The 27,716-nt window shown below is 41.7% G+C and overlaps 1 protein-coding gene across 2 annotated transcripts in view; it reads left to right on the top strand.

Moving 5' to 3' along the window:
- Window positions 1-27,716, top strand: part of ITPR2 (inositol 1,4,5-trisphosphate receptor type 2) — a 328,286-nt gene that overhangs the window by 77,978 nt on the left and 222,592 nt on the right. For both annotated transcript variants that reach the window (XM_067559269.1, XM_067559270.1), the window contains exons 8-10: window positions 239-385; window positions 1,574-1,669; window positions 24,233-24,277. In XM_067559269.1, the coding sequence (XP_067415370.1) occupies window positions 239-385; window positions 1,574-1,669; window positions 24,233-24,277 (288 nt within the window). The remainder of the gene's footprint in view (window positions 1-238; window positions 386-1,573; window positions 1,670-24,232; window positions 24,278-27,716) is intronic.

The following is a 27,716-nucleotide window of genomic DNA, read 5'->3' as shown; positions in this document are numbered from 1 at the left end:
GGGTTTCTGTAAGAATAAACTTTCAAATCACAGCCTTTCTGTGTCTTGCAAAACCAAGATGTGCTCTCCCTTTTCCAGGAGTCCCTAGCAACAGGAAAAAAAGTCAAAGGGCCCAGTTACACCAGTGAAAAATTCATGTGGGCTCTGTTGACGTCAATGGATTCATATGGTTCAGATTCTGGTCTAGAGAATCCAATCACTTTGTCTTTCCCTTCCCTTCCCTTCGCTATTTCTTTAGGGGGATGTTGTTAGACTGTTTCATGCAGAGCAAGAGAAGTTTCTGACCTGTGATGAATATGAGAAGAAACAACATATTTTCCTTCGCACAACATTGCGTCAGTCAGCCACTTCTGCGACCAGTTCTAAAGCATTGTGGGAAATAGAGGTATATTTGCCTGTTATAAATATTTTAGGATGAACAGGGCAGTGTTCAGTAAAAAATGCATCATTATGCATTATTCATGGCCATTTGGTATCACCATATACCTCCCAGTAACTATTGTTATTTTATGAAGCAGTTTGTGTAGGAGGAACACTTAAGAGATGCTTTATTGCTACAAATATGTGGGGAGAGGATATCACTATGTATAACAGCACAGAAGCCAAGTAATGGAGGGTCAAATTCAGACCTGGCATAAATGGTTCAACTTTATCAAAGCCAGTGCAGTGACACTGCTTCTCCTGGATCTGAATCTGACCCCAGATAGGTAGATAGGGAACCACATGGAATGCATGTATTTGCGTTAGTGAAATATGACAGTAGATGGGACATCTCCATTCAGCAAAGTGATTGAGTCCATTCCTCTTCAGCAGAGCATGTGTGTAAGTGCTTTGCTGAATAGGAATGGTTTGCTGAATTGGAGTCCAGAAAATTAGCAGGAAGCCAAACATTACAGTTTGAAAACAAAAGGCTTCTTTCTTGGGCAAACTCACATTTTTTGCCTGGGTAGGGAGTGGATCATAAATATATAAGGATCGCTTGACTGGTTACTGAGAAAAAGGCAACGCCAGATTGGAAAGAAGAAAGTAACATTTCATGAAATTTTTATTGTTTGTATCGGTGTGTTGTAACTGAGTTGGTCCCAGGATATGAGAAAGACAAGATGGGTGAGATAATATCTGTGATTGGATGAACTTGTCTTTCAGCAACAGAAATTTTTATGAAATTTTTAATAAGAGATGAAGAAATAAAATAACAGGACCAAATTCTGCATTTAGTAATGCCTGTGTAAATGAGGGGTAGCTCCATTTACTCTGTTGGGTTCAATGGAGCGACTCTAGGTTCACACATTGTAGAAGGCACATTTTGTTGCAAATGGTGAAATATAAATGTAAGTAGTTATGATCTGTGGCAGAGTTAGTGTGAGCACAGAATTTCACTTTGGAGTAAAATATTTTATTCTGCAATTTATCTTGTACAGGGTATTGACAGCGTTCGCTGTGGTACAATTAGTATTTCAGTAGAGTTAAGACAGCAGTTTCTCTGAATGGGCTGTATTGTCAATGATGTGGATGTTTTTGTGTGGTCCTCATAATGGCTGGTATGACTAATAATCTGTATTTCTCTCTGTAGGTTGTACATCATGATCCATGCCGTGGAGGGGCAGGACAATGGAATAGCCTGTTCAGATTTAAACATCTAGCAACTGGTAACTACTTAGCTGCAGAGGTAAGAACAGCATCTAAATAATAAATGGCAGCATGTAACAAAACTGGATGTGATCCCGTTACACTAGACAACATTATGCTGTACCTTCTTCTAATTCAGAATTGTCAGAGTATTTTCTCTATTACGGGATGAATAGAAGCTGGCTTAGGACAACTTCTGTCTTTCGTTTCAACTGTGCTATTCTATGTTGGGTCAGATTTTGTCACCAGTTGCACCAGTGAAAACCCTACTGATGTGCAACGCCATGTTTGGATTTAAGATTTAGATTTATTTTTCCTCTGTTTTTCCTTCCATTTGGTCTTGGGAATGTTGTTGGGATAAGTCAAATACTAATTTTTGCTGGTATCCTAGAATTGTGCTCTGTAAGAGCTTGTCTTGAAGGACAAACTCATCATGTCATCACATCTTGATATTTGTTATGACAATATGTTGTCATTAGAGCTGGTTGACAAATTCTAAATTTTGATCATCATCCGCACCCCGCCCCCCCCAACAGAATATTCCACAAATTTTTTTTTTCGGGAAGGGTGGGGGCATTTTTCAACTCGCTTTAGTTCTGATGTGGTGTTGTGCTGGCCCCCAAAGAGCAACAAAATACTTTGCAAGACACATACGTGCTTCTCTCCCTCCCCTTCCCAAAAGCCTACCCAAAATAAAGACCATCTGGAAAAATCTGAAGGGGGGCAATTAGAAGCTTCCTTAATTGTGATCATGAGATTTTCTAATAAAGTAGTTATGAGTTTTATTGATCCTCTTTATCTGCTCTGTCTTAGGCCTGGTTGTACATGGGACACTGTACTGATATAATAACTAAGGGTGTGATTTTTATATTGATCTGGTTAAATCAGTGCGATGCTATGTGTGGACATTCACATCAGTTTAAATCTGGCTTATATCAATTTGGCTTTTGCTTGCACACTAGCTTGCACTTGTAAATGTTCACATGCAAGCTATACTGATTATAACCAATTTTAAACCAGTATGAGAGTCCACACACGGAAGTTATACTGATTGAACTAAACCAATTTAACTTAAGCCATTTCTCTGTGTGTAGACAAGTCATTAATATCCACACATTACTGCCTTAACTCCCAGAATTCTCTCAAGATATGCACTGAGTTCAGAGTGAGACCAGTCATGGATTATCAGGAGTCTTCACATATCTAGTTATTGCCAAGAATGTGAAGAATATTCATATGAATAATATCTCCAGGACTTTACAAATACCAATCCTATTTTTACTTTAAGAGCTGTTGAAGTTAATAGCCTTTTAAACAGCTTTGGTATAAACTATGCACAGTGTAACTGGAATTCCGGTAAACCTAAACTCTGTGTCTGGGTGAATGTGGAGCAAGTTACCTGTGACAGATACTGCAACTATCTGCAGTCTAATTGGGGGCCATATTGTATTATGTTTATGGATGGTTTATGTATCATTGTGGGCCAGGGATTGTATGCAACTCTATGGGGAGGGTTACCATAGCTTCTCCCGGAACTAAAAACAGCAGTGGGGTGATTAAGGCTAATCATTGACATTATGAAACCTTCAGAGAGGTACCACCCTTAGGCTGGCTAGCAGATACTGGATCTTCCAGGAGCCAACAGACAAAGAAAGGGCTTTTGGTATAAAATGGCTGAGTTAAATTGACCCAGGGACTTCTTTTGATTCAGTAAACAGACAGGGTTCTCTGTCCACGGGATGGGGTGGGGCTTGCAGAAGGGTTGGCAGGACTTTGGCTAACAAGGGCCACATAAAATGGTAAACTTTTAGCATGAGTATAGGAACTTTTTTGTTTGTTTGTTTTTCTCTGCTTTTACCCTAAGAATAAACGTATTTTGCTTTGTGGTGGCTGGTACACATTGTTGTAGCTCCTCAAGAGAGGTTAACTTCAGGTGGTGGACCTCAGTCAGATCTGTTGGGGAAATCACAGTGAAGTGCAGAGGGACTGTAAGTCTAAATCCCTGGTCTGGAGCGGGAGAGACATTGGTCTCTGCCTGAGATCGGTGATGGCTGGGAGTCTAAAACCTTAAGTGGATGCCCTCAAAGGAAGACCAGGAGGGAGTTGAGAGGTGCAGTTAATCCTGAAACTGTGACATGTGGTGGCAGTATGTGTGGTCTATGCCAATAAAGTTCCAAAGCATTGAATGCAAGTAGTGTAGAAAGGAAGAGCACAGAGAAAAGCCTCATCTTTTCAGGAAAGGAATAGCAAGGAGCGAGACTGGGGAAAATATATATATATATATAAAAAAAGAAAGTTAGCTGGTTTAGATACGCAGGGAAAGGCAGCTCAACGCTAAGGAGTGGACAAAGGCACAGCTAGTCAATCTGATATGCTGGAATGCTTTGAGGACCAGAAAAGGAATGAGGGGGCAGGATCACAGGGAACATCCAGTCCACTTGCAGAGAATCCGGTGGGCAGGGGAATCTTGGGGACACCTCCCTGGAGGGAAGTAGCGAAGAGGTTGTCGGGGGCAGCAGCCATGCTGCATCCAGACTGAGTGCACTACTACAATAGGAATTGCTCTGATTCAGTCTGTCCACAAGAGAAGCTATAGCTGGAGAGGGACAGACTGCATCTGGAAGCACAGCTGTTTGCAGATAGGGAGTGAGAGAGCAGAACAGGAGAAGCAGCATCAGATCCAGGACAGAGAGGACAACAAGCCACCGGGGGCGGGGGAGGGAGAGCGAGAGCGGAGGATAATTGATACCAGCTCAGTAAGGAGAGACTGCACCAGCAAAACTCTGTTCCAGTAGGTGGAGACAGACAGCATGTACATATCCCCGTTGGATCGGCTCCAAATTATTTCCTTGGTTTAGGAAGGGGATAAGAAGGATGAGTTTCAAACTGGGGTGTGATTTGAGTAAGGTGGGGCAGGAGGACATGGCACGGTATCTGACTCCATTACTGTCAGAGAAGATCCTAGATATTTTCACCAATAGGGGCAGAGGGGACTATAAACATTAATTTTTGGACATATGAACAAGCTTTGCAGCGATGTTCTATATGCTTCAAGAGTCAGTTTGGAGAAGGTTTCAGGGTGTTCAGAGAGAAGGGCATATGATCTATGCTTATGTGTCAGCCCAAATTTGGGGTTATGTAAGAAACTGCGGAACTGGTTGAAGGTTTACCATGGTTGATGAGGTCTACAAATTAATGGGTTTAGAACAATTCTACAAACTCTTGACGTACCCCAGCCTAAAAATCATGATTAATAGACAAGGTCTAGAGACGAGATCGTAGCTGGGAAATGGGCCAATATGTGGATACTCTGCCTGTGTTTGATTTAAAAAATTCAAGGAAAAGCAGACCCTCCAACCAGGACGTAGTTAGACTGGAGAATGGACTCGAGACAGATTTGGGGGCAAACCCTAACTGGGTCCCCAGGAAAGAATCTGGAGATCTGAAATGGTTTTATTGCAACAAGAATAGTCATAAGGTGCTGGATAGACCAAGGGTTGGTGGTAACCTGCAGCGGTGGCAGTGACCCCACCTAGAGCAGAGCCAGATCCAGCCCTGATGGTTCGGTCAATAAACCTGTCTCTTTCAGACCCCAAAGAAGAATCAACAAAACTGGTGTGGAGGTGGATGGGAAAAGGGCCTAGGGAAGGAGAGATACTGGGACCGAAGTAACTCTGGTGCAGCACTCGAGAATTATCCCTCATCGACTCCTGATCATTCAGGGAATGATGGGACCTTCTTTCCAAGTCCCAGAGACTCAGAACTATTTGAAACTGGGTGACAGTCAGGGACCTAAGGCTGTCCCAGCTACCAGTAGAGGTCTTGTTGGGGAATGACTTGAAATCGTGGCCCCAAGCCACTTGGGTAGTTACTCAGAGCCAAAAGCAGAAAACAGCCTTTGGCTCTGACTCTGATCTGAAAGCCAACAGGCAGAGACGCAGCTGTGCGCTGCTGCCTGGCGTTGTGAGTGCATGCCCTGGAGCTGAGCTGGGTCCTGCTGCTGAGGAACTTTGACCTCAGAGGGATCAAGTAGTGGGGAAGTAGGTCCCAGGGAGCAGACTGAGCCTAGCCTCCCAGCTCTTGATGAGACTGACCCTGCCCTAGAAAAACTTAGGGCTGCAGCTGTCTCCCTTATCTGGCCCGTGACAGAATGACACCTGGAAAGGTTTCTGAGAGATCAGGGGCTGCTCTGTAGAGGGTGGATAGCTCTCTGGGAGTGTTGTGCCCAAGGGAAACATGGAGACTGTTGATAGCACCACAAAAGTACTGACTTAGGCCTCTTAGCTTAGCTCATGATATGTCTTTTTTGGGGCATAGGGGAATACACGGACTAAACGATGCCTACTCTAGGATTTCTACTGGCCTGGATTTTTGAGACATACAGAAATACTGTAAATCTTGTGACCCATGCCAGAAGGTGGGGAGGGGCCAGGACAAGAGTAAGGTTGCCCTGATCCCTCCTTCTCTTCACAGAGGAATCCTTGCAGAGGCTTGCTGTGGGCATCATGGGGCCCTTTAGCAAAAGTTACCTGACTGGAGAAAATGTGTAGCTTCGTGGTGGTAAATTATGCCACTGGTCGACCAGGAGCAGTAGCTCTGTCCTCTATAGAGACAGACAATATGGCTGACACTTTGCTAGAAATATTCAGGTGAGGTTTCCCCATGAGGATTTGACTGATTGGGGGCAAACTTTGTCTGCCCTCCATGAAGGTCTTTGGGAGAAATGTGGGGTTCAGCACTTCTGGTCATCTCCCTACTCTCCCACCCCCTCCCAGACATAGGGGCTGGTTGAGAGATTTAATGGAACCCTTGAAATGATGATGAAAATTTCTGTGGACCAACACACTGGTGTTGCCGGTGTCTGCTTTTGCTGACAAAACAATGGAGGCGCACACACTGAATTGCTCCTCCCATAGATGTAACTCTCCTGCTATGCCGACATAATAAAAGCCTCAACAAGAGGTGTAGGGCTTATATCTGTGTAGTACAGGCGACACAGCGTGGGTGTAGGCACTGCATTTTCCTTACATGGGCTGTTGTCTGTCATTCTTGTCAGTTTCACAGCTTGGCTGGAGTCATGAAATTGACAAGAAAGCCAGGCAAGTAGAGCCCAGCTGCCCCTTCCTCATGTTCCCCTGGAGGGCTAAGCAGCTGGACCCCACTCCCCAGGGGTGAGAAGCCCCAGGTGGCTTCTCCTCTCCTGGTGGGGAACGGGGAGGGGAGAAGCTGCTCTCAGCTCCACACACTGCCCCACTTAGGTGGGTGGAAGAGCTCTGGTGAGGGCGCACTCCACTGACCCAAGGAAGGTAGTGTGGACATCAGCCAGTGCAGTCATTAATGCGGTGGCTGTAAGTCAACCTAACATAGGTGAGCTTACCTTTGTAATGTAGACAAGGCCTCAGTAAACAGCCAGGACTCTCTGTCCAAGAGAGGCCCCAACCTATGCTGAAGGGTTGGAAGGACTTTGGCTTACAAGGCCCCATAAGACTGAGGGGTGACCTCAGGTAAGCTTGTAGCAGGAGAATAGAGATGTTTTTGGTTTTTTTTTTATATTTTCTCTGTCCTGCTTTTACCCTAAAGAACAAACATTTTTTGCTTTGTGAAGGCTGCTTGGTAACTGGTACGCACTGCTGCAGCCCCTGGAGAGAGGTTAACCAGAGGTGCTGGACCCCAGTCAGACCTGCTGGGGATATCACAGTGAAACACAGAAGAACTGCAAAACTAAACCCCCAGTCTGGAGAGAGGGAGAAGTGGGTCTCTGCTCAAGATAGGTTCAGACTCCCAGTCAGCACCTTAAGTGGGTGCCCTAGAGGGAGGTCAAAGGTGCAGTTAACCCTGACACTGTGACAATCCCTTTACAGCTTGCTGGCCAACCTCACTTCTTTGGTGTGCCCCCAGAATGCAGCTGTGTAGCTTGTCTGAAGCCAGCTGGATCTCTTCTATCTTTATGTATTTATTTCTATTACAGTGGTGGCTGGTGCCCCCAGCCAAGAGCAGAGCCCTGTTGTGCCAGGTGCTATGCATACATCTTGTAAAAGACAGACTTACCATGAAGAGGTTGCAGGCTAAATAGACAAGATTAGAGTAGAAGAAAGGCTATTTCTTCACTGCCTTTGTGAGGGTGGGGACCTGAATTGGACAATCTTTAAGTGTATCTTCAAGAGTGTTGGCTGGCTCCACTTTCATCTAAGGTCTCATTTGTCCAAATGTTTTAAAGAGGGCATCCTAAATCTTCAGGTAAATGGGGGTATACGGCATTGTGTGCTGAATCTGAGTTTAGAGTCTCTAAACCTCTCTTTTGGCTTTCATAAGGAAATCACAGGCAATAAGGTTTTCAGTACGGAGAGTAGCATAGACACAGCGTAATAAAAGGTTATTCACTGTGACTTGAGAGCAGCATTAACTACTGCATCTATGAAGTGTGAAAAACCTGCTGGTGGAGATATTAAAGGTAAATCCTGTAATAAAAGCCTGTGAACCGCCTTTTGTACAGTTCACATGTCAGGCATGACACGCCAGCCAGACGTCCACGACAAAGATTTATAAACAAGCAGGCAGGCACTTAATGTGCATGAGGTAACTTTAAATCAATTGGGCAAAGCTTACTGAGTGCTTATCTGTACTCTTGCAGCACAGAGAGATTACTCCTGGCATGAATTATCAACAGCGTCACACATTGGCATTACTTCGTTTTGGTTAAGCCTCTGCGATAAAGATATCTAGAGTGGAATAATAAATACAAACAAAACAAAAATTCATGAATAACTTTAAACTTTTTTTCTCCCCAGTCTGATGGTACAAGTTCTGTCACAGTTGAGCTAGTGTAAATCGTGACTGATCATTTTTTACAACCTGATTTTATTTGTTGCATCCTTCTGTACATCAGCTAGGTCTCTCCCATAGAGGGCTCTGCTGTAGGATGTGAGTGGGTGGGGATGGCTCCCAAGTGACCGGTGTTTAAAATGCTGATCCCTCAGGCCCCAACACTCCCCAGACAGTGAAATCAGAAGGCAGCCCTGAGCCAGATCTCCTGCTGGAAAACTTCTTTAAATCCTGACTCCACTGAAGTCAAGGGGAATTTTGCCATTGATTTCTGTGGAGCCAGGATTTGGTCCCAAAGAACTGAGCTGCATCCTCATCTGAAGACAGTGGAACTGGGCTAAGATCCAGCTCAGAGATACTCTGATCTTTGTAGTCAGTAGTTTAAGGTTCTTTCCTAGTACTGGATACAGCGCAGATTCTGCAAGTCAGTTTTAAATTGCCCCTCACCTCCATCCCCAGGGTGCTTAGATAGCAAGTGTGAAAAATCAGGATGAGGGAAGTAGGTAATAGGTTGCGAAGGCCATTATATTGGTAAGATCCTGAAAATATCGGGACATCTGGTCATGCTATTCCTCCTCCACCCAGCCCCCTGGTGATTTGTAAGGTTAGGTGAGAAATTATGGTGCTGCAAAGTGTTAGTCTTTTCCAATTGTTTTATTTCTTTCAGTACATGTATCCAATGTAGAATGCTCCCAAATCCCTCTCTTGGCTTGGAGCTGCCTGCATTCAACATGAACAGCATTTCAGATGCTCCAGGTTAGGACCCAGGCAGCTGTGTCTTTCTCATGACCAAAACTAACCTTTGTGATATTCTAATCACCAGGATAAAAGTCTCTTTGAACTGGATGGCGGCTTATTGATTGTGCTAAGCTAAAACACACACCTCTGATACTCTTGTGCGTGCGTGTGTGTGTGTATGTGCCACTGGTTCTGTGATTACAAAACTGAGAAATCTCTATTGGAAAATGTATCAACACTTGCTATTTGAGGACTTTAAATGCAGCAAGCTATAAAAGCAAGAAATTCAGGGTTAAGACTGTCATTTCATATTTAACTTCTCCAGTTAAATTACTACATTACTACACTAAAATGAACATAAGTACATGTACGAATGTCATGTTCTACCTTGTTCAGAGACCGCTGCATAGACAACCACATACAATGGCGACAAGACATCGTAAACGCAGACAAAAATGTATATGATATCATGGAATTTGTTAGGAGAGTTCATGATAATTCTCTTTTACTTCATTGAACAGAATGGGGCTTTTTGGATTCATGGCCAGATCTGGTAGTAAATCTGCCATGGTAACTATGTTCTTTTACTCTGCCATAACTATATTCTGGTTGAGTTAAAATGAAGGAGATAAGTTGGCACCTTTGAATTTTATAGGATGTTAGAAATTGGAGATAGAAACAACTTGCTAGATCATTAATCCATCTCTCTGCAAATGCAGGATAGTCTTCAAATTACTATTATTTTAGTTATATTCCAGTAGCACCTAGAGGCCTCAGCTACGATCAGGTCTCCACTGTGCTAGGTGTATAAACTTATAGTAAGAGACTCTGCCCTGAAAAGCTTATAATTTCAAGAGACAAGACAGGCAACTGGTAGCAGGGCAAACGGAGGTGAAATGACCTGCACAAAGGTCAGTGGTAGAGCTAGGAACTGAACTCTGGTCTCCTGACTCCCAGTTCAGTGCCACGTCCACAGTGCATCCCAAATAGAGGCACTGATTCAGCAAAGCCCTTAAGCACATGCTTGTCTTTGAAGTCAGTGGGCCTTACGTACATGCTTATGGGGCCAGAAGACATGTCAGGTATTAAATTCATGTGACTGGGATTTTCATTCGTGCAAAAATCCCATTGACTTCAGGTAGCCAAAAGACTTCTTAAAATTTGCACCCATAAATAGTATGTATAATGATATCTATATTCTTCTGAGAGGTTTTTGTATAGTGGTTGGCTTGATGAGCTATTGAGGCATATATTACAGCGTTCCTCAGATCTCCTTGGTTATAGGGCTGTGTTGCCTTTTTTAACTACTTGGACAGCTTTTTATTTTTTGTGAGATACTTTTTGTGCTTGGATGCTATGAAATATAAGTGTCCCCTAAATACAATTGATTATCCCTTTATTGCTGTTTTACGTTTAAGGTATAACTCAGGTATAACTTCCCATATTTTATTTTTGTTTCCAGGATTGTTGTGATAAGGTAATATAAGTACCAAGGGCCAAATCCTGCACTCGTGCACACCAGAGTAATTCCTTCTAAGTCAGTGGAGTTGCACCGGAGATGAACCTGGCCTGTCATTTCTCACTCCATTCAGGCTTAGGCCTGGATCCTGCAGTCTGATCTGCCTGTACAGACACGTGCCCATGTGACATTCTGATGACTTTAGGTGGGACTTTGCACAGACATCTTAGTCTTCCTGCATGGATCAAATTTCAGGCCTTAAACTGGAACAGCCCAACAGTTAGTTTTGTTCTGAACTACAGTCCAGCTGAGGAATCCTTCATTACAAATCCTAAACCTCATAGAGCACATAGTTTTGGGGTTCATGGCACATGTGAAAGTTGGACCACTTTCTTCAAAAGGTTAGCTGTGTTTCAGGTTCAGCTGTTGTCTGAAGTAGGGGTTTGTGTTCAAACTAAGTGAAGTTTGGTTTTTTGGGGGGTTGGGTTTTTGGGCTTGTTTGGAGTTCCTCTTTGAGTTTCAGATTCAATCAAAACTGCTGAATTTCACAAAACTCTGTTCTAAACTACTTGCCAGCAACTCTCACATCAGAGGTTATTAAAAGTTATTCATGTTCCTCTTTCAGGTAATGTCCCTCCCTTCTGTCTCCACTCCCCCCCGCCCCCCCTCCCCCCACATTCTAAATGTCTGTAGAGAAGCTTGTGTCCAAGATGTTTGAGAGAAGTTGATAGAAGTTCATTTACATCATTCTCTGGAAAATTAATCTGAGAACTGCTGTTCTACATCCTTTTAAAATTTATTCCTTTTCATATGATGTCTGTTAGCTTTTTTAAAAAAGCATTAGTAAAGAATAATATATAATAAATAACAAAAGAGTATGACCTTTACGTGGATGGTCAGGGCCAAATGAATCCTGGTGTATCAGTATTAAAGTAACTAGAGTTGTACAAGGGTGAGTTTAGCTCAATGCAATTTAAAATTAAAACTGATACAAGAAAATATGTTCCCAGCGCCCAACAATACATAATTAACACATGCTGCAAGAACCTGAGGAATATAGTAGGATTAGAAAAAGGGTTAGATATTTGTATGAGTAAGATCCACCAGAGTAAACACTAGCTAGGATAAAAACATAAAAGGAATATCAGTCCTCATGCTTTAGAAGTAAAGATTAACTTCTTGGAGTGAAGAAGACACTTCCCCTATATGCAGGTTATTCTGTAATGGGTTTCCTTGCACCTTCTTCTGAAGCAGCTGTGGCCTGTGTGTGTATGTGTGTGGGAGGGGGAGGAGGAGGAGGGGTGAGACCTTAGGCTTAGCTGCTACTCTGGGTCCCAATCCAGAGACCCTATAAATAGCACCCTTTAACTACTTGCTGCTGCATTTCACTGAGCCACTTCCCTTCTGAGCCCCAGCACCTTCAGCTTCACCCTTACCTCAGGGTTGAAGTCTTGCTTGGGTTCCAGTCATCCACCAGGAGCACTTTCCTTGTTCCTCTGGCTCCAGCCAGCAACTGCTCTGTGCAGGTACTGCAACTACTGCATCTAGCCAGGAGCACTGCGTTTTCTCCCCTGGTGCCAACCAGCACACTGTGTTGACGTTCTTGATTCTCAGAGTTTGTCAGCTGCTCCATATTAAGTGGAAGGACCAAAGCAAAAACAAGGAGATTTGAAGCTGAACCCAGCAACCGCCTCCATCATCACTAGTTTGGTTTTCGCTGCTTTCTTGATGTGGACATATAATTAGACTAGAAGACCAACAAATTCCAAAGCCTGGGTACCAAGGCAAGCCACTACAAGACCAGCGGTCACATAGGTGACCAAAGCTTCAGTGACACACTCAGATTGCCCGTGATGGACGTCAGCTGAATATCCAGCCAGATCACCTAGCCAGAGATTGATCCGGCTAGTGCTCAATCAACAAGGATACCATGTCCCCTTGGGGTTTGCCACGATGATTATGATGAGTAGTGAATTCTGCAAAGTCCCTTATCCCAAAAGAAACAGTGAAGCCAATAACTTGAAACGAATGGCTGTGTTTGGGTATGACTGAATTTTAGAGTTATCTTTTCCTTAAGGTCCGTATCAGCTATTTGCAAAGAGGAGAAACCACCACCAGATGGCAGTACACACTCAATCCTTAACTCATCAGACAGCCCTGACATTGGAATAATTTTTAAAACAAAAAATTAATTTAATGATAGAACAGAGTAGAACTTAGTTATCTGGAGGTTGCTTCAAAATCCACTCTTTATTAAGACAGTGTTGGTTTTTTTTAAATGTCCTGGTTAAAAGTCAACATAATGTTCCAATAAATTGTGTTGGTTGGGCCCTACGGTCAAAGGGAATGCCAGAATTATAGTGTGAAGCACTCTGGGGGGTTTATCTTTTTAACTGTCTCATGGGTAGAGGTTTAACCCCCCTCCTCCCTCCCAAATATAAGGAATGAAGAATAATTTAGTTATGTATGCAAAGATGAAAGACGTACAGAGACTAAAGAAGCGAGACTGGATTACTGATTTACAGAGCCACTCTGACCTGTTCTGCAGGGCTCGTGCCCGCTTGATTTGAGCTCTTTAAAGGGACAATGTTAGCAAGTACTTTGCTGGTTGTTTTATTATCTGTTGTTTGTAACTTGTAGTTAATAAGTTGGAAAAACCTGCCGCCCAGCATGGGCGCTGAAGATCCCAAGACATGAAAGGCCATGTTTTCAAATGTATTTAAGCACCTAATAATGCCAGCAGGTGCCTATTGGGATTTTCAAAGCACCTAAGCAGGATAGGCTTGTAACTTCCATTTAAATAAATGTGAATTAGGCACCTAACCTGCTTTTTGGCATTTCTGAAAATCCCACTAGGCACCTCTCTGCATCTTTAGATGCCCAAATATCTTTGAAAATCGAGCCCTAGGAGCAAGGGCTTTGTCCAAGTGTGCTTCAGCCAAAAGTTGTTTTGTGTAGTGAACTGTGTGTCAGTTTTCTACCCGGCTATTTCCACCCAGCTCAGTGTTGGCTGTGTTTCAGTGGTGCTTGTATAAATCTGCTTCAGGGTGCAAGGCATTGTAAAAGCATAAAATATGATGTTTATTATTTAATGGTTATAATAACCACTTACATTCTTGAAAATCAGTGATCTGTTGGTTTTCTCCTTTCCTGTCTGGCACTTATTGCATTTTGCTTCATTTTGGGCTTATCCACCAATCTTTTAAAAAAAGATCACCCTGAGGATCTTTAAAACAAATTAGACTTTTCCTTCCTTCTGATGTGTGAACAAGGTCCACAAGGATTTGAGAGTCTTTTTTTTTTTTTTAAGGGTTTTATTTGTTTGTTTTTAACGGTAGAAATATCAAGGATGTCAAATCTGGTATCCTCTAGTTTTGTTAAAAGATGACTGGAAGATATAAGGGATACTTATTGTGAGATCTTAACCCCACGAAGAAGTGAATGTGTTTTTCTGTATGATCAATATTGAGATTGAGGACCAGGAGGCTGTTCTAGCTTATGCTGGGAGACTACCCTCACATACAGGAAAATGCCAGGGGAGCTTACAGGCACTTTTTCCTCCCCCTCACATCCTGTGCTCTTCAGGGCTTGGTGGAACTGAGAATCAGAACCTGTGGGGCAGGTTCTCTACTGTACCTGAGTTCACTAGGACAGTAAGGGATAGGGGAGCTATATGGAGCCAGTTGTGGCCCCCTGATCCTCAACCATGCTGCCCCTGAACAAATAGGAGCTTCACAAGGAACAGCTCTTGTTAATGCCACTGGTGTAAAGCATCAGTCTTAAAGCAGTGGAAATATGGGCATAGTGGAGCTTTGCTCTTCAGCCGCTTCTTTTCCTTTCTTCCTGAAATACCCCTCATATGCCTCCTCTTTCCTCTGACACCAGGGATTGGGGAAGAGCTGGCACAGAATGAGTTAGAGCTAATTCTCATTCTAGCTTTCCACTGGCCTATTGTTTACCTGCACAAGGGAAATTCTCCACTGAGTGTCTCTGTCCAATTAATGTCACTTATGCATCACAAAGTAGCTTCAGCAATGGTGTTTTCTCCCTGGACATTGCTCTGGTCTGTTCTGTATGTTTTCTAAGCAGTGCCTTCAATCCAGTCTTTCTTCAGCCAGGAAGTAAAAGCAAGGCTTTAAAAAAAATAATTTAAAAAAATCTCCCCAATAAAAGGCTTTGAGAATTGAAACCTACTTCTAAGGAAGATTATCTAGAGTATCATGTCTAATAACCCATCAGGAACTCTGTGCCAAATGCTTCAGGGATGTTGCACAGAATCTAGCTAAGTATAGACACCACCAATATTTCTTAAAGCAAGCTAATATAATAGCAAAAGTCCCACTGAATGTGTGCAAAAGTCCTTTGCATGTATTGAAAGCTCATCAGTGTGCCATTAGCAGAGAACAAAACAAGCCTAATGAAGATGAAAGATATGGGAAGTGTATTTTTTTTCTTTTAGCATGTTGCTCCTGTTGATTTGGTGCAGTGTTAACGAGCTGGTTGTCAAATGAAATGGAAACTGCTTTGTGTTTGAATTAGCTTCTTTAATTTTTTGTCTCAGTGTTTCCATTAGAAATGCTGTTTTTTAACCCAGTCATTAAAATGCTCATTGAGTTGAAATTTGGCAACTTCATTTTTTTTCCTGAATAGACATTTTAAATGTTCTTTTCCTTTTAAACAAAATTTGTCTAAAATTGGTATGACTTTTTCTCTTTCCCCTTAATTAGGGAGCATCTAAAAATAGCCCTTTTCAGGCACTTTAACTGTATTCGTTTATCTTTAAATGTGAAAATTTCAAGCCATTCATCTGCACTGTAAACTGAAATATGTAATTTAAATTGCTGGATGTAAAATATACCTTATGACAGAGAAATGCAGAAAAATGGCAACAATATATTAATGAGACACTAATTTAGCCAATAATATGTCCTTAGCACAGGATTCGATATGATTCACGCCCTTCGGAAACTTAAGAACTTTATTTTGACTACAGTAAGTGCAATAGAGCTTGGGACCTTCAGAAGTGAGTCTTTACCATTTGATCTAATAGAGTAGTTCTCTTAACTCGTGGTAGTAGCAGGTGCTTATCCTTTCTATGGACTAGCTCCTATAGGTAACCATACCACATGCTTGGGCAGAATTTTACATGCTCGTCTAGGCATATGAGGTCTGCAGGCACTGGGCTGGAATTCAGGAGTTCAGTTCCTGGCTCTGCAACAGACTTCCTGTGTGATCTAGGGCAAGTCACTTAAAAAGCCCTGTCTCTGACTCAGTTCCCCATTTGTAAAATGGGGTAATAGTGCCTTTGTTTCACCCCTGTTCTGTCTTACCTATTTAGATTGTAAGCTTTTCAGAATCAGGACTGTCTTTTACTATGTGTGTTGTAGCAATGCCTAGTATGGCAGCCCTGATCTCATCTGGGGCCCTAGAGTGCTCCCACACTGAGAATGATGGGTCATCTTATGGGCCACCACTTCGTAAAAGTCTCCACCAGTGCACACTATCAACAGGGGTCGAACACAGGAATTTCAGCACCAGCATGCAGATCTTTGCAATTGGTTCTAAGCTCTTATCCTCTACATGGACTAGCCACTAGAGTGAGACTTATCACACTTAGCTGGCATGTTACATAAGACAAACTTGGGTCACAGTCTGAGTACATAACTCTGCAGAGGTGGCGAGTATTTACTAGTACTGTCTAGATTTAAAAGAAGGTATTACATTCTGTGTACTCTGAATCCCTCTTATTGTAAATGCTGATCTAGGGAATTCTGTTTCAGTGAAGTTCCTTTTTAATTGTATGATCCTATGAGGTGCTGAGAACCTTCCGGTGGTCCTGAGCACCCTCTCTCTGCCTTTGATTTCCATTCACTAATCACCCTCAAAGCTCTCATCCCTGAGCAGTTTCAGCTTCCTAGTGAACTGGAGTCAGTCACAAACTGCTCCAATCAATTAAACTGTGCAAATTGCTAGTTACTAGTGCGCACGTGCTCATTGGACCACATTATGGAGAAAAACTCTCACAACATCTATTGATATCTTTATGAGCTGTGTGTGTAGGGTGAACAGATGTCCCGTTTTTATAGGGACAATCCTGATATTTGGGGCTTTGTCTTATATAGGCGCCTCTTGCTCCCCACTTCTTGTCCTGATTTTTCATACTTGCCATCTGGTCACCCTACGTGTGTGCACGCACGTGCATCAAGTCAGAATATAGCTCATAGTGCTGTTCTGTAAAAGAAATGATACAGCTGTACTTCATCTACTCCTTAGGAATCTAATGGTTGGAGGTGGGCTGGGTGTTGTGTAGAGATGAGTTTGGCGAATTCCTGACTGCTTGATTGCATGCAAAATCTCCCCCATTTGCGTGCATCGCACCCACACAGATTTCGCTAGCTCTCAGCCTGCAGGAGTACCTGTAGAGTGCAGCTTTCCTTATGACTGCTTAGTTAACCTTCTTTATTCAGGTGTGGCACAGGAACCAGGATATGTCCTTATCAGATGACGGTTCTGTAGTTACTTGTGCATTTGGTGATCAGTGTCTAGGTATGGAACTGAGTGGCAGAAAACTTGCTATGCAATGAAACACATTTTCTAGTCTCTCTCTTAATCGGTCTTCAATAATTGGAGGTGTGAAGTCCAAACTATTTATTTATTTATTTATCCCTTCCTATTCCCCTCTCTCCCCCCCCCCCCCCCAAATCCTCTCCCGCAGAAGCTTAAAAGTGCCCCAGTCTAAGTTTGTTGAAACTCAAGCATTGTAGGCCTAGTGTGGTTGAGTTGTTTTGCATTACCAAAGTAGCTCTCGGAAATGTACTGTACCTATTTTTAAAAAGTAGCACACAACGAAGCTGTTACGATAATGATTTGTACAGTCCCACTGATCTGAGCTATGTCATTAACAATGCATAGTAGTCATACTATATATTGGCTGCATCCTTCTAGTGCTGGCTTTTTTGTTGAAATACAGTGCTGTATGGTACAGTAACAGATCCACTGACCTGAGAAAGCTCAGAAGGATAATTTAGCTCAAATAGGGCCCATTTTAGCTCTGTGTTCATATTTACAGTCTAAATATCTGCAGAGAAATTCCGGATTTCTATAATCATGGAGGGAATTTTTTACTAGCATTCTGCTTGCAACACTTCTGTTGTTCACTAGGTTGTTTGAGGAACCCTGAAAGCGTATTATATAACTCAGAAAAAGGAGTGGATTTGAAGCATTAAGACTTTAGCCTAACATAATTTATTATTGCTTTTGTGGCAGTGGTAAGAATGCTATAATTAAAGATGCACCTCAGCTTTTATTTGAGTCCTTCTGTTTTTATTTTGTCTCAGTCCAAAGGTGAATTGTTCTGGGAAGTTGAGCAAAATCTTGTTTAGTCATTTTTTACAAAGCAAGAAGGGGGGAACATTTTACTAGTTTAACACCCCCCCCCCCAAAACAAACAAACAAACAAACAAACAACCCCCCCCTCAAAAATGCTCAGCTGAAGATTTTGCTCAGCTGAAGATTTTGCCCTGTATTAAGAATTTTCTCTATGCTTCCTCCAGTAACAAAACTAAGAGTGAGCCACTTTGCTTTTCTTATTGTATGTTATTAATAGGACTGTTAACTAAATTCTGATTGTAGGATCAAATTCTGTCCACAGCACTTCGGTTGAAAGCAGTGGAGTTTGCAGAGGTATAACTGAGAGCAGAATGTGGTCTGAGAATACTTATTACTCCTCATGGTGGGCCAAGCAGGAAGAACCTGTACTTGACCCTGAGAACTGGCACTTCAATAAAATTACTTTAAGTTACTTCAAGCTCCTTGGGGCAGGAGCCATCTTTTTGTTCTGTGTTTGTACAGCGCCTAGCACAATGGAATCCTGGTCCATGACTGGGGCTCCGAGGTGCTACCACAACACAAATAATAGATTTGAAATAAATGTGAAACAACTTAAAAACCTTATTTTCATGCTGTGAGTACCAACCTCAGGGCAGACTGTCAAAAAACAGTGCACAAACCCCAAATTCATTTTGTGTTCTATACTTAGATTTCACCAACCAAGTAGCAAATGTGAACTCCTAAACCACTGTAATAGCCTTAACATGGAGTCACAGATGGTCCCCTGGGACACCCTGGTCTATCTTACTGCCCAGGCAAGCCTGCCTTTTGTAATAGATGATCCCTTATACCAAAAATCACATCAATATTCAGGTTACTCCCAGTCCCAAAGCACCAATCACTTACCCCGGGTCAGATCTCAAACCAAAGGCAAAACTTGCTTATAGTCAATCCTGTAATAAACTAAAGATTTATTAACTAAATAGAAAAAGAAATATCAGAGTTATTTACAAGTTTAAAGCAGGTAAACACATGAGAGTTAGTCAGGTTTCAAAACATAATAAAAATTGTTGTACTATGCCAGTTCTCTATGTCCTTTAGGGATAACCCAAGCTAAACAGCTGGGGATCCCTTGCTTATGTTTAGAAATCTTCACCCCTCAGTGTTCAAGCATCATAGGATTAAAGTTTCTTCTGGTCAGGCATTTGTATTCCCTTCCCCCACCATTCAAGTTGTGATGGGATCAGGGCTTGTGCATGTACCCTCTTCAGGGTGTGCGGGAGAAGCAATCAACACTCTTTTGTCCATGGATGTTCCACAATGGCTTGTCTGGGGTCTGTAGGCCTTCTTTTGTTGGTGAGGAGACAACACTTCTTATGGTAAACTAGTATTTCACACTTGGTAATGTTTCTCCCCTGACTGCGGGGAGGATGGAGCTTTGCAATCTTAACAAACATTTTTATTGTTACAGAACAAACACTTAAGTATGACCCTATAACATGGGATACAGATATTATAAGTAAGATTAATATATGCAGCATCCTGCAAGTGTAACCCATGCCTACTTGGTGTGGTGCTCTGTCCCTTTCTAGTGACACCTAGACCATCTAGAGATTAATGAGTCTACTACAGCCTTAGGTAACAGCCACAGTGGCTTTTGGCTCATGCACCAGAGGCTCATGCACTAAGGCCTTGTCTACACTAGCATTTATGCTGGCAAAACTTTTGTCACTCAGGGGTTCTGAAAAACATATGCTTCAAAGGTCCCAGGTTCAACCCTGCCTCCTGATAACTGGGGGTCTGTTGGCATTACACAAGTATTTCATGAAGTCTAAATTCTTCCTTATAACTCTAATATCTATTTTAACAATACTGATACACAGGTGAACCAGACTAGTTTTCAGCTATGCTTTGTCAGTGTTCAGTGAAGCCCAGGGGCCTTGGCATAAGCTGGCACCTGGTCTGCCAGCATCACACCTATAACAGCACAACACCATTTTTGAATAAGTCTTTTATGTTTAGTTGTTGGTTGTTCAGTAACTCTCACATTCTCATAAGAATGACCATACTGGATCAGACTGATGGTCCATCTAGCCCAATGTCCTGTCTTCCGACAGTGGCCAGCACCTGAGCTTCAGGGGGAGTGTACAGAACAGGGCAATTTGGAGAGATCCATCCCATCTTCTCCTCCCAACTACTGGCAGTCAATCTTAAGTCTTTTGCCCTAAGCATGAGGTTACATCCCTGACTGTCTTGGCTAATAGCCATTGATAGACTTATTCTCCATGAAATGATCTAATTTTTTTCTTTTTAACTCAGTTGTACTTTTGGTCATCTCAACATCCCATGGCATTGAGTTCCACAGGTTAATTGTGTGTTGTATGAAAATGTATTTCCTTTTGTTTGTATTAAACCTGCTACCTGTTAATTTCATTAGCTGACTCCTGGTTTTTATATTGTGGGAAAGAGTATATAACACTTCCCTATTCATTTTTTCCATACCATTCATGATTTTATAGACCTCTATTGAATACCCTTTTAAACGTTTCTTTTCTAAGGTGAACAGCACTAGTCTTTTTAGTTTCTCCTTGTATGGAAGTCATTCCATGGTACTGATCATCTTTGTTGCCCTTCTCTGAATCTTTTCCAGTTCTACTTTTTTAGATGGGGGCAACCAGAACTGGCCATTAAATGCATGGTATGGGCACACCATGGATTTATAGTGGCATTATGATATTTTTTTTCTGTCTTATTTTCTATCCATTTCCTTATAGTTCTTAACATTCTATTAGCCTTTTAGACTGCTGCTGTGCATTGAGTGGAAGTCTTCAGAGAACTGTCTACAATGATTCCAAGATCTGTTTGTTGGGTGGCAGTAGCTAATTTAGAACCCATTATCATATTTGTATAGATGAGATTATTTTTTCCAGTGTGCATTATCTTGAACTTATCAGTATTGAATTTCATCTGTCATTTTGTTGCCCGATCACCTGGTTTTGTGAGATCCGCTGCAATTTTTTGTGGTCAGCTTTGGTCTTAGCTATCTTGAATAATTTCATATTGTCTGCAAATTTGCCTGGTACTGAAGTCAGGCTTACCAGCCTGTAGTTGCCAGGATCACTTCTGGAGCCTTTTTAAAAAAAAATAAGGTGTTATATTAGCTACCTTCCAGTTATGTGGTACAGAGGCTTGTTTCAGTGATAGGTTCCATACTACTGTTAATAGTTCTGCAATTTCACATGTGAGTTCCTTCAGAACTCTTGAGTGAATATTAGTCCTGGTGATTTATTACTGTTTAATTTATCAATTTGTTCTAAAACCTCTTCTGTTGAGAGATCTTTGTGGGACAGTACTTCAGATCTGTTGCCCAAAAAGAATGGCTCTGATGTTGGGTATCTTCCCCCACATCATCTGCAGTGAAGACTTATGGAAAGAATTCATTAGTTTCTCTGCACCTACCTTATCTTTCCTGATTGCTTCTTTAACACCTTGGTCATCTGGTGGCCTCACTATATGTTTGGCAGGCTTCCTGTTTCTGATGTATTTTAAAAAAAAATTCATCCCTTTAGTTTTTGCATCTCTAGCAAGTTGCTTCTCAAATTTTCTTGGCCTACCTTACTATACTTTTGCATGTAACTTGCCTGAGTTTGTGCTCCTTCCACTTATCCTCTTAGGTTTGATCTCCAAATTTTAAAGGATGGCTTTTCGCCTCTAACTGCCTCCATTATTCTGCTGTTTAGCCAAGGTGAGAGTCTTTTGGTCCTTGGATTGTCTTTTCTAATTTAGGGCATTGGGGTATCATTTAGTCTGAGCCTCTATTATGGTGTGTTTAAATAGTCCCCATGCTGCTTGCAGGCTTTTAACCTTGTGACAGCTCCTTTTAATTTCCATCTAAGCAGCGTCCTTATTTTAGTCCCCTTTTTAAAGTTAAATGTTACTATGGTGGGGTTTTTTAGTATTATTCCCCCTACGAATATGTTAAATTACATCATGGCTACGATCACCGAGCAGTTCAGCTGCATTCACCTCTTGGACCAGTTACTGTGCTCCACTTAGGACTAAATCAAGAATTGTCTCTCCGTTTGTGGCTTCCAGGACTAACTGCTCCAAGAAGCAGTTATTAATGGTGTCTAAAAAGTTTACCTCTGCATCTCTTCTTGAGGTGACACGTACCCAGTCAATATGGAGATCATTGAAATCCTCCATTATTATTGCACTTTCTGCTTTTATAGCCTTTTTAACCTACTGTAGCATTTCACAATCACCATCCTGGTCAGATGGTCAGTAGCATATTCCTACTGCTACACTCTTATTGTTCAAGCATGGCAGTTCTATCTATAGAGATTCTGTGGTGCAGTTTTATTTCATTTAAGATTTGTGCTTATTTGACTGTATGCTTCCTTTTACATATAGTGTCACTCCCTCACCAGGGTAACCACCTCTGTCATTCCTATTTATTTTATACCCTGGTATTACCATATCCGTTGATTATCTTCATTCTCCTTTTCCTATTTCTGTGTAATGTAGCTATCTGGGAGTTCTAATGGGGAAGTTGTGGGGAGCAAGAGCTTGTGACAAAATTTGGGATGGGCATCATAGTGGGGAAGAAAACAAACTGTTAAGGCAGACTTGCAGTCCTGTCATGCTTGCTAAAGGAAATACTGAAGTCAGTCTGAGCAGGAGAACAATCATCTGGTCAGTATTCTTACTGTGATATTAGACCATGAAAGCATGACATAATTATGTAGCTATTCTAGGCAATTTCTAGGAGTTCATAAAATAGTATTGGTTAGAATTTTCCTCTCCCTCTCAGGCCTTTGCAGTAGGATGTCTGGCACAAGGGGAGCCTGGCTTGACAAGGGTAAGCGTATGAAAAATAGAGGATCAATAAAATGTTTAAGGACTCATTTCTTCTGTAGTTTTCTGTGAAATATTTGGCAGATGCAGAAATCAAGATGGTGTGGTATAAAATTGGTTTGACCAATTAATTTGGTTAACTAATACTTTATTTGGGTTGACCTATTAAGTTACGTGTGGCTTCGCCACTTTGGTAATTTTGGGTATATCTACACTGCAAAATGAACAAACTAACCAGTCTGTGGCAGTGAGTCTCAGTGCCAGGCCTATAGACTTGGGCTCACATGATGGCAATAAAAAGAGCAATGCAGATGTTCCCACTTGGGGTGGAGTTCAGGCTCGGAGACCCACCTCTCTTGCTGAGTTTCAAAACCCAAGCTCCCGCCTGAGTGGGAATGTCTATGCTACTATTTTTAGTGCTGTTGCCTGAGCCAAGTCTGTAGACCCGGATTCTGAGACTTGCTGCCACGTGGGTGTTTTTTTTTGTTTTTTTTTTTTGGACCGTTGTCCACCTCAAACTTAAGCCAATAAAACCATTGTACGTATATTTGTAGCCTTCAGACATGCACACACACTGCTCATGCTTAAAACTGACTTGTTGAAATAACTATATAATGTCATCTCAGTATTTGCAATGTTTCATAGGTATTTCTAATACTGGGGAATGCTGCAAATACTGAGGTAAAATCTTTTTCAAAAGTTTTTTTTATGCAGCCATCGTGTGTGAGTGGATATTTGTCTGGATTTATGTCTACTTGCATAAACAGCCATCTCCTTGCCTAGGTCTTCCTCTGCCAAAAGTTAAATTGTATTAAACACTGTTAAATAATAATATTTAATTGTATAGCATCTTTCATCGAAGCTTCTTGCACCACTTTATGATAGTTTCATGCATAAAGCTTCACAACCCCATTATGATGCAAGTATTATCATCTTCACTAATAATGGTTAAGCTGAGTCACACAGCAGTTAAACACTTGTCTATTTGGCTATGCCTGCACAGAAAAAAAGGTGTGTATTTCGCTCTCCGTAAAAATCCTAGCAGAGACAATGTATTATAGTTTTACCTCAGTGTAGTTAGCCAAGGGGAAGCCCAGATGGGAGGTCAAGTGTTGACTTTGACTAGCTACATGGAGATTAAAAACTACATGTGCCTTGTCTCCACTAGGATTGTACATAGTTAACTCAGGGTAGTTCTCTGTCTCTCAATGGAAAAACATCTCTCCTTTTACAGTGAAGCTGTAGCCAGGGGAACTTAACCCTGCAATTCTGATTCACAGATGCTGGCTCTGACTGCTGAGCCATTCTTTTCCAGAGACCAAAATAGGATACTTGCGGAGTTTAAAATCAGTTTAAAAATGATGAAACAAAGTTATAACAACTGCTTTTCTTTTTCAGCTTAACCCACACTATCCAGATGGGAATACTGAAGGAAAGGTCATGGTAAGTGGACTGCTTTCTTTAACCAGGATATTCTGTTGTGTTATGAATCTGATATAAAGTATCAGTCCCAAGTGGAAGGATGTTTTTGTTTTACTTGCATGTAAAGGACAAATTATTCAGACTCTGGTGTCTCATTTTAGCCCATCAGGGTACTGGGCGGTGTAATTCGCTAATGTTTGTAAAGTACTTTGAGATCTTTGGATGGAAGGTCCTATGAAACTGCTAAGTGGTAGTATTTGCCCATTCACCTTTTTCTATAAGGCTAGAACATTGGTTCAGTTGTCCATAAAGCAGGAGAAGGACATGGAAAAAGAAAAGAAGAGGGTCACAGAGTATGAAAAAGGTCGTATCACCAGTTTTGGTGACTATAGCCTCTATTAGAGTAGATTTCCTGCTGCTTCGAATTCTGCTGCCAGTGAGCTTGGGCTCTCCCATCTACTATCTGAACAAAAGCACCACTAAGAACTATTGTTAGGGAAAGTTTTCTCTTGGTTAGGAGCAAATGTGTTTACAGGTGGCAAGTGGAGCGCTGTTACACCTCTAGACTACCTTGGGGACTGAGTTGTTCAGGGGTTGGTAATGGGCTAGGGAGCCTTTCACATCTAAGTCACTTGTTTGAATCCTGTCATATATTGGCATGTACCAGCTGGTAATTGGTGTTAACCAGTTGATAGTGTCTGGCGATTGCATATGTGACATTAATTGATTGTCTTAATTCTTCTCAAAGTAGACCAATTTCCACATTGCAAAATCACTGGGCTGTTTAGCAAAGAGACCAAGGACAAAATAAACGGGGTTATGTGTTGAGTTCTGAATGTGTGCTGAGAGATGTACAGATCACAGAGCAGACGGTCTCTGCCCCAAAGGATCCTCCAAACACTTACTCCAGTGCATGGCACATGCTGCCAAAGGTAGTGGGGCTACTCATCGCAGTAAGTATTACTCCCAAATGTGTTTGAAGGTTTGGACCTTTAGAAAAGAGAAGCTAATAGATGGAGCAGTGAGACTGAGCCACCCTTGAGATTGTCTTCAGATCCTAGTAAAGGCACATGAGTGTGTGTGAACGATTTGGCTTGAAGATCCTACCCCATACAAAGCAGATCATACAGATGCTGTAGGTATGTCTACACTGCAATTAAAAACCATTGGCTGGCCCATGCCAGCTGACTCGGTCTTGTGGGGCTTGGGCTAAGGGGACTATTGAACTGCAGTGTGGACACTCAGGCTTAGGCTGGTGCCCAGGCTTTAAGATTCTGCGAAGTGGGAGGGTCCCAGGGCTCAGGGAGCAGCCCAAGCCTGAACGTCTACATCACAATTAAACTGCCCCTTAGACTGAGCCTGTGAGCTTGAGTCAGCTGATGTGGGCCAGCTGTGGGTTTTTAATTGCAGTGTAGACATGCCCTCTGTGGCCTTGTCTTCCCTAGGGTTTAAAGATGTGATAGATCATGCTGGTTAGGTGGAGCTAGCTAAAAACTTCTGAAACTCTAGTCCAGGCAAGGCAAGTTGTATGTTAGTATGTGCTAAGGAGGTGGAGTTAAAGCCTATTTGGAATCTGTGTTACCAACACAATGGTGCAAAATAGTGAGTCAGTCTTGTCCCCCTCCCCAAATCATGAGATTGACTTAAAAACTACCTGGATTTTAAAAATAAATGTGGGGATCTTTTTATTTGCCACCTGTTTTTTGAGCCCTTAGCCATCACATTTTCAAGCTTTTCTCTGCAACCACAAACGCTAGAAACTTTTTAAAATGGAAGCTGAGTCTCGTGTAATCACATGACTCCATCAGCTGGAGCTTTAATAAAAATGCCAAATGTTGTGAGGATTGACGAGATGTTTCCTGGTGTATGGCTTTATTGGTAACTCAGCAAAATAACCCAAAGTAAACCTTGACCTACACTCACTCCTGGGATTTCCTTCCAGGACCTCCTCTGTCCTAGTTCCCTCTGTGCCCGCCTCCCCTTTATATCCAAGTTGGACCTAGTTGGATCCATCTGCTAGCATGAGTCAGCACTAACTACTCTGAATCTTTGTGCGGGATGTTAGCAACTGAACCTAGTATTACTGAACAGAAGAGCCCTGCATTCTTATTAAAGGCTTTCCATTCTGCTCTCTGGTTGTGGTGGGGCAGTGTTGGTGCACTCATGATTTTACCCTGAGTCTTGTGATAATTAGTGGTTTTCAAAGCCACAGCTCCTGCAGCTGAGAATCTTGCTTTTTGTTTTTTAAAACAAAAAACTCCCCTATATTTCTAGCCCTCATGGTTGTGGAGAAAAGCCTGAATATGTGAACCATGTGCACCCTAAAGTCCCAGAAACCTAGAAGTCTAATAAAAAGATGTCCAATTTTTAAAAAAGCTGCTTATTTAAAAGCAAAACTCATTACTTTCTTAGGCTTCGTTCATGATTTTTGAATGCTTTCCATAGATGAAATTGATGTGGATAAGCTTGCTGAATTGCTTCCCATGCTGTAGCTTCTAAGGATAAACAAAGTTAGAGGTCTGTGGTCTACAGGGTTGTCAGTTTGGAAGCTTTCTCCAGTATATATAAAAAACCTAAACTAGTAACTCATTCATCTCTTGAAGCAACATTCGGTTTAATTTTCTATTGCATTTCCAGTACTCAAATAACTAGAGCTCTGAGCTTGAGACAAGCAAGTACCCCATTTGCAAGTTAGGCACCCCACTCCTATTGGATTTGGCACTTAATTCTCTTAAGATAAAATTTTCAAAGTGCCTAAGTGACTTAGGAGCCGAAATCCTACTGATGTGTAATGCCATTTAGACTCCTAAGTGTCAGATTCACTTTTTAAAAAATAGGACAGACTAAGTGCCTAAATCACTTTTAAAATGGGACTTAAGTCACTTTGGCACTTTAAAATTTTTATCTTTAGGCTCTTTTGAAAATTCTGCTGAACTGTCTAGTGAAGAATTTTAAAAACCCTATTTTGGTTTCTGGTAATATTTGGCCTTACAATGAATAGGTCAATGCATTTGTTACATAGTTTTCTCTCCAAAGCCCAATAGAGTATCTAACATTAAGGCCTTCCTGTAATTTAGAAGCCTTTATTAAATGCTACCTTCTCCAGCTTTTGAAGAATAGAAGGCTGTAATATATAGTGCCTCAAAAACTCATCTTGCATTAAATTCAAAATTGATGTATTATGCTGCAAAGAAGTCTATTATTTGCAATCACATAAACGTACAGTATCTACAGGGACACCATAAACATTGGGAAAATGTCAAGAACAGCTGGGAACCTGGGATTCATTAGCTCCTTGCCCTTAAAAGACTGATGCCTTTGGAAGGGTAATTTAACTCCCTCACAAATGAATATTTGTGAGATAGCACTAAACCTAAGTATTTCTGAACTGGCATTTACTATTGTTGTGATTTCTTGGAGGTGGTTATTATTTATTTATTTTTTGTTTGAATAAATAGGG

This window comes from Emydura macquarii, unplaced genomic scaffold (assembly GCF_026122565.2).
Source record: "Emydura macquarii macquarii isolate MOO-44397 ecotype Brisbane River unplaced genomic scaffold, CSIRO-AGI_Emac_v2 contig_2205, whole genome shotgun sequence".
Taxonomy (NCBI): domain Eukaryota; kingdom Metazoa; phylum Chordata; order Testudines; family Chelidae; genus Emydura; species Emydura macquarii.
Note: the sequence above shows the minus strand (reverse complement) of the source record. Positions and strands in the feature narration are given on the sequence as shown.